Source organism: Aulostomus chinensis, chromosome 9, assembly GCF_037954235.1.
Source record: "Aulostomus chinensis isolate RoL2024-O1b breed Wild chromosome 9, RoL_Achi_v1.0, whole genome shotgun sequence".
NCBI classification, from domain to species: Eukaryota; Metazoa; Chordata; class Actinopteri; order Syngnathiformes; family Aulostomidae; genus Aulostomus; species Aulostomus chinensis.
The window spans coordinates 13,030,259-13,037,899 of NC_141328.1; the positions used below are offsets into that span (position 1 = coordinate 13,030,259).

General features: G+C 40.6%; 1 protein-coding gene across 1 annotated transcript in view; it reads left to right on the top strand.

Moving 5' to 3' along the window:
• Positions 1-7,641, top strand: part of LOC147255843 (polyhomeotic-like protein 2) — a 17,093-nt gene that overhangs the window by 7,158 nt on the left and 2,294 nt on the right. Inside the window, exons 3-6 of the mRNA XM_086213859.1 lie at positions 2,175-2,253; positions 2,964-3,075; positions 4,486-4,612; positions 5,300-5,549. Coding sequence (XP_086069985.1) covers positions 2,175-2,253; positions 2,964-3,075; positions 4,486-4,612; positions 5,300-5,549 — 568 coding nt within the window. The remainder of the gene's footprint in view (positions 1-2,174; positions 2,254-2,963; positions 3,076-4,485; positions 4,613-5,299; positions 5,550-7,641) is intronic.

The following is a 7,641-nucleotide window of genomic DNA, read 5'->3' on the forward strand; positions in this document are numbered from 1 at the left end:
TTTGAAAAGGGTATAAGACATGGCCGTCTACCTAAACCTACAGGCCGAACAAGGAATGCACTGATCAGAGATGCAGCCAAGAGCCCCATGGTGACTGGAAGAACTGCAGAGCTCTACATCTCAGGTGGGGGAATCTGTCCACAGGACAACTATTGGTTGTGCACTAGACAAATGTGGCTTTTATGGAAGAGTGGCAAGGAGAAAGCCATTGTTAAAAGAAAACTATAAGAAGTCCTGTTTGCAGTTTGCCAGATGCCATATGAGGGACAGCAAACATGGAGAAGAACTGCCTACATAGCATCGTCAAAGTGTGTTCCAAGATAATTGGACTTCCCATTCACTCCCTGATGGCTGTGAATGAACAGCAGGTGTGCAGCATGGCTGCCCAGATCCTGAAGGACCCCTCCCATGCTCTTTTCTCGGGATTCAAGAGGCTGCCATCCGGTCGCAGGCTACGGTGTACGGCCTGCAGGACCCAGTGGATGAGATCCACCTTTGTCCCCCAGGCTGTCCTCCTCCTGAACTACTACTAATTCTGTCATGCACTTAAAAGGCAACTGCTGCTAATCCTGGGAGGTTTTGACTTCCTTGCTCTTCCTTGCCTAATATATCCCATTGTGTTATTGTGTCACCAACCGTACCGCTCTCTGCTCCCTTAATTGCCTCCCATGGGGATAAATAAAGTTAACTGAATCTCAATGTGGAATGTGCTCTGGTCAGATGAGACCAAAATTGAACTTTTTGTCCAAAATGCAAAATGCTATGTGTGGCAGAAAACTAATGCTGCATGTCACTCTGAACCCACCATCCCCACTGTGAAACATGGTGGTGGCAGCATCATACTCTGGGGGTGCTTCTCTTCAGCAGAGACAGGGAAGATGGTCAAAGTTGATGGGAAGATAGATGGACCAAAAACAGTACAATCTCTCCCTGCCTCCCTTGCCTACCAGAAGCTTCCTTCTTCAACTGTTATTAACATTTCCGTGTTTCCCACATTTTGTATTGTAAACTGTTTTCTTGTCTGTAACAACATCTACTGCACGTCTGTCCGTCCTGGGTGAGGGATCCCTCCTCTGTTGCTCACCCTGAGGTTTCTCAGATTTTTCCCTGTCAAAAGGGTTTTCTATGGAGTTTTTCCTCAGTCGATGTGAGGGTCTAAGGGCAGAGGATGTTGTTATGATGCCATGTGAAGCCCTTTGAGACAAACTGTTTGTGAAAACAGGCTCTACAAATAAAATTGCCTTGCCTTGCTATGCCTTGCCTTGCCTTGCTTTGCCTTGCCTTGGAAGAAAACCTGTTGGAGTCTGCAAAAGACTTTAGATTGGGACAGAGGTTCACCTTCCAGAAGGAAACGACCCTAAAAATAAAGCCAGGGCTACAATGGAATGGTTTAAAACAAAATACATTCATGTGTTGGAATGACCCTGTCAAAGTCCAGACCTAAATCCAATGAAGAATCTGTAGCAAGATCTGAAATCTGCTGTTCACAAATGCTCTCCAATGTAATCTGACTGAGTTTGAGCTTTTTAGCAAAGAAGAATAGGCAAAAATTTCAGTCTCTAGATGTGCAAAACTGATAGACATACCCCAAAAGATTTCCAGCTGTAATTGCAGCAAAAGGCGGTTCTACAAAGTATTGACTCAGGGGGGCTGAATACTTTTGCACACTGCACTTTTCAGTTTTTATTTGTTAAAAAAATTAAATCCTGTATAATTTTCCTTCACAATTGCTTGCCACTTTGTGTTTGTCACATAAAATACCAATAAAATATCTTTCTTTGCTGTTGTAATGTGACAAAATGTGGAAAAGGTCAGGGGTATGAATACTTTTGCAAACCACTGTATATGGCATGACGCATTATATCCAGGCTACAAATCGTTTTTTGTTTGCTTTTCTTACACAAACATTTGGCAACCCCCAGAAATGATCTATACTATAATAATATAATGAATGTAAGCACCCCACAGAGACAAGTTTCCTAATTTCATCACATTGATTCATTTTTTTAATTCACCAGTGTTTTCTTCATTGTGGAAATATATAAAAATAAAAAGTGATTTAAACTCCATCCATCCGTCCAGTTTTCATGGTTGACCATCCATTTCAGACAAGGAGGTATTTTGTGAATCTCTATTACCCTCTGTAAGTATGTATGTATGTTTTCTGTTGCCAGGTTGAACGTCCATCTTTCTCAATTGAGAGCCTGAGGAGACACACAACAGACTCGAAGATGGATGGTCTCTCACCAAAGGGTAAATATATTTATGTCAAGTCTGTGTGCTTTGGATGCAGGGAAAATTACAGTAGTATTCCTTCAAGGGTCCTTTGACCCTAAGGACATCCCCAACAACATATTAAGAATACACCTAGTAGATCAAAGTAAATTAAGGGCCTTAATGCCACACAGTCACATGAAAAGTGCCATGTGTTTTTGAAAATGCAGTTTTTGGATTCGCTGTTTGCTGATGCCAAACATTGGTTTGAAAGTGAAAGTTTTGTTCTTAAAACTGCATTTATAGCATCTTATAATTTAACCTTGTTGTGTTTTGCTGGTTTAGTACTCTTCAGAGACTAATATTACTGAACCACAACAGAAGACAGATGAACATACAATATCCAGGAATAGACATTAACTAAAGATTTAAGATGCTACAGTTTGACCACATTTTGACTCTCAGATCATAAAATAAGCCTTAAAGTAGGTTTCACCTTGTCTTGTTAAACCCAAAATGCATCCAAACTGCAGACACAGCATCATTCTTTGGTACAAGCTCTAAATCACAGCCGTAAAACTTAAGAAAACGACTTTGTTTGGCACAGATCCCTACAAAAATGAAACCATTATGACTTGGATATGTTTTTTGATGAAAATGTGAATAATGACACAAATATCATAGGTAAGGGTACCTCAGCTGGGCCTCTGCTTGTCAAGCTGACAGTGGTATATGTTGCTTCCCTAAAGAGTTAAAGGCCCAGCAGGAGCCCATGCTTACCTGTGAGCTGTGTGGTAGGGTGGACTTCGCATACATCTTCAAAAGGTCCAAGAGGTTCTGTTCTACAGTGTGTGCCAAACGGTAAGACAGAACATTTGTTTCACTATCTTTATTTCATCAATTCATCCTGTGCAATAAATGCTTCTGGATGTCCTCTCTCATTATGAAAGACCTAACTTCATTCAGAAGAAGAAAAAGACCCTCCACCATGGACCCCAAAAGAAAGCTAATTATTCCCTTGCTTTAACCATCACTTAAATAAAGCAAGGAATACGTTTCTCTGTGTGACTTTTTTTGTTTTGGTTTTATAATTATCCAACTACAAATTATTTGCTCCTTGCAGCCAGCAGTGGGGCAGAGCTTCATGACTCTGTTGCTTGGCTGCAGCATGCAGTGAGAGAGTAGAAACGAGGCAGACATGAGTCCAAGAAAAGTGCCCAAAATAAGACAAGTGCACAGCAAAAAAAAAAAAAAAAAAATTAAAACAGCAAATTCAGCAGATCGGCTACAACAACTACTCTGAGGATGTTCAGGTTCATTGATGAGCGTAGCTCACCCACATTTAGGAAGTGACAAGAGCCCAACACATATATGTAGTTACATGCAGTAAATGGGGTGAAAACTTGTATGTTGCCATACACACTGTGACTGTGGTAACTACGAAGCACAAATCTGTCTAGATCTATCCAGATAGGCTTTCCTATCAAAGAACACAATGTGCTTCATCCACACCTTGTATAGGTGGAGCTGAAACTAATCCCTGTCTTTTATATTTGGAAAAAAAAACAAAACAGTGGTGCTCAAGAGGGAGGACAAACTCAAAAATCGGATTCTTTTTATGTATTATTTTCTGTGTTTTTCCACATGCTACAAGTTCACATTTTTAACTTTTTGCTCTTATTTTACTTTATCAAAGAAAGTGATCATCACTGTCTTAAGTCTTACCTTAGTGTAATCATAAATTCTCATCCTTGCATTAGAATATAGAATAGATAAGAGTCAGATGGTATCATGCGGTAATGCTGCATCTCGTTTTCAAACTACTCCACAGTGACTCTTGAACTGAATTCAAAATGAAATTGCAAAATCTTTCCAAAACAATTGCAGTTCACTTTTCCCCAAATTGTTCAGCCCTAAATTGTACTTTTGAAGTTATTGACTGTTATATAAATCATGCAAAAGCACATTTTCCCAATTGTAATGTTTTAGTATAAGCAACAGAACATAATGTTCAAAGTGATTTTCCTGGCACTGCATATCTGAAGTTACTCAGTATTTTTGTAGGACCTATTTTTAACAGGTTTTCTTTACACGTAAGTGTATCCTGTACATATCACCATGTCACTGGCAAAGCAAATTTCAAGGCTGGGATCATAACAGACTGTCAGAACTTGCACCCTTCCAGATGTTGAGGAAATAAATAACATTGAATCAGCTGAGATGCATTATGGGTCCAAATTTTCAGTTAATCATGTCACCTCTTTGTACTAGTTACAATGTAGGATGCACAAAGAGGATGGGTCTCTTCCCTAACCGCAAAACCACCCTGGAGAACATGAGGAAACAAAGAGCACTGAATGGAAACTACAAAAACTCCAGTTTAGAGTCTAAAAAGAAGGTGAGACCATAGTCAACTTCAAAAGAAAATGTTTTTATGTTAAGTTGAATTCATGTAGGAGTAAAGCATTGTCATGCATGATTTGTTCATTATGTTTTTCTTCTGTCTGACTTAATCATTTGAAAAATATTTCTGCATTAAATCATGTCAGAGGTAAATTTCAATAAAGTAGGCCTGGGTGATATTGTTAAAGAAATATATCACAATGAAATGTTTCATTTCAGTTGTCAAATTAGTGAACATTTCTCATAAACTATTTTAATAAAGATTATAAGTGAAACAATATAACAATCAGTTGTCTGACATAAACATGACTGACTTGTAATCTGTCCCTTTACTATTAACAGTCATCACTGTGTGCATACATAGTTCTTCAGTTTCTCTAGCATCTTTGTGCTGTGTCACATGTTGATGATGCAACTGAACGATGCAGGTTTTCAATGATTAGCTGGTTTGCTTATCTCCTGGAGCGGTTCCATGATTGTAGGATAAGAAACTGCTGAAAAAATTCAGGGAGGGAGCAGCCTTTGGGTTTTTTCATGCAACTTGGCTTTGCTTGTCATGTGCTTTCATGGTGCTTTGCACTTAATTCATATAAATATATATAATTACCCAGGCTTACACTTAAATCCAATTTAGTCTCATGTTTTGACTCAGTCTGACTCTCAGCCTGCTCTTGGTTTTCAGAACTCTCTGTCTGTACAGAAGACCGCTGCTGCTCTGTCCACTGGTCGCTTGGTTCACCCTGCACAGGGAGAGTCCAGCCAGTGTTCAGATTTGTCCAGCTACAAAAGACCCGCATCCCCGCTTTTGGGCAGCCAGCAGCTGCCTGTAACACAGGCCTCTGAGCTGCCCTTGCTGCCCCACAACTTCCTGCCAAGTGACCCCAGCCAGTGGAATGTGGAGGATGTCTATGTGTTCATCTGTTCTCTGCCAGGTGGGTACTGTCACTGTTACATGACCTGTATGTATGTCGTGAACAAATGTGTGTATTTTTCCTTTGACATAAACATTATAGAGATGACAAGAAATTTTGCATCTCATCGTTCTTCAACAGTCGGGTGCCACTGAAACGATTCTACCTGTCCCTTTCACACTGATGCTATTTCAGTGCTATTACTACCTCTGGAATTCTTTTACAGATAGCAATATTTCTGTCTTGTAATGATGAGCAGGCTACACCTATCCATCCAGCTATGAGAGCTGAATTGTCCTGCCAGACCAGGAAAAAATGCAGCTGATGTTAACAAGAACTTTTCAATGGCCAGTTCTGTGCAGTATCTTAGCTGTTCCTATGACTGCACTCTTCTGGATAGAGACCTCAGATATTGTTCCTGGACCCTCTCTCACAGTTAAGGGTTCACAACCCCCAGTGCCCTAATAACCTCTTGCACCACTGCTGCGTAACACCTGTTACAGCTTTAGCTCCTCTTTTCATCCCTTGATATTTATCAGTCTTCTTGTTTTCTGTCTTCTTGATGTTGCTGCCACTTGCAAGTGCTACATCTGTCAGTACTACCTTCTGTTATTTGTCCATCAACATTTTGTCAGACTGGATCTTAAAGTCCCACAGGATTTTAGCTCAGTCATTCTCTACCACCTAAGGAGAGGTCTTTCATTCTGACCATGAAATTTCCAGCACATAGACATTGCAGGTGTTCCTGTACTCTATACCAGTCACTTGACTATGGCCTTCCATGAAAGCTTTTGCTGCCTGCGTCTTACACCCTGTTACTATGTGCTGAATTGTCTCAGGGTCATCTTTGCACAACTCTTGCAAGGTATGGTACACACCTCAACAAAATTTGAAGACTGAGGGGAAATGACAAGTATTCACATTTCAACCAGGTTGTAAGTCGAGCTTCAAAATGCAGAAAAAGAAGTAACAGGAACAAAAGACAAAAAAATATAAAGTCAAGTAGGAAATGTATTGATCAAAAGTTAAAGATCATAGCCTTAAAAAATAAATCCGCTCTAAAATCTGGCTTTCATGTCATTTTTTGTTCGACATGCACACTGTCAGTACCTTCTGATGGCAAAGGCAAAAAGTCTGTCTGTCTTTGAATGTGCAGGATTGTTGATCTGCACAAGCAAGGCCTCTCGCAATGCACCATCACTTCCAAAGTTGGACACAATAAGACAGTCATTTTAAATTTCTCCTGAGGAGTATGGAACAAAAAAAGTCAAGTGGTAGATTAAAAAAAAAGCCCCTGCACTGAGCTGGAGAATCTGAACAGGCTGTTCATGAAGACACAGGCCAATCCTCGAGCCATATTAAAGCCCTTACTGATGCTGACATCAGCCCAATAACTAAGACGGAATCTGTGAGAGAAGGGCTGAACAGCAAAGGTCAAAGACGACGTCTCCTCCCATGCTACAACTGACTTTATATGGGAGCACCAAAAATGGGACTTTGAAAGGTGGAAGTAAATTTTATTCTCTGATGAGAAAAAGCCATGATGGCTTTCAACATTACTGTCATGACAGGGAGTTCCCACTGGAAATGTTTTCTATGCGGCACAGTGAAGTGGGCACCAATCATGATCTGGTGGGCCTTTGCCTTCAGTGGAGCAATAGAGCTCCAGGTTGTGCAGGGTCATCGAATGGCTGCGTATGTGGAGATGTTGCAGCGAGCATCCTTCCTCACTGAGGGCCCTCGTCTGTGTGGTAATGGCTGTATCTTACGGCAGGACAACGCTGCAGTTCACAACACCCGCCTGACAAAGGACTTCTTCCATGAGAATAATGTGGTCTTTTGCACTGTCCTGCATGTTCCCTTGATCATACCCTTCATGAAGCCATCTTCACTGTGTGGGGCAATGTTCCTGCGAGCCTCCTGGAAACACTCACATCAAGCATGCTGAATTGAATTTTGTGAGGAGACTACTCACTTCTGAGTCCTTTTTTGACACTTTTAGTTCTGTTTTTGAGCTTTTTTGGGGCTTATGGACTTGGATTTTGATCAGCTGATGAACAGCCTATTTAATTTGAAATGTTTTGAATAAATTGACTACTTCTTGTTTTTTGTC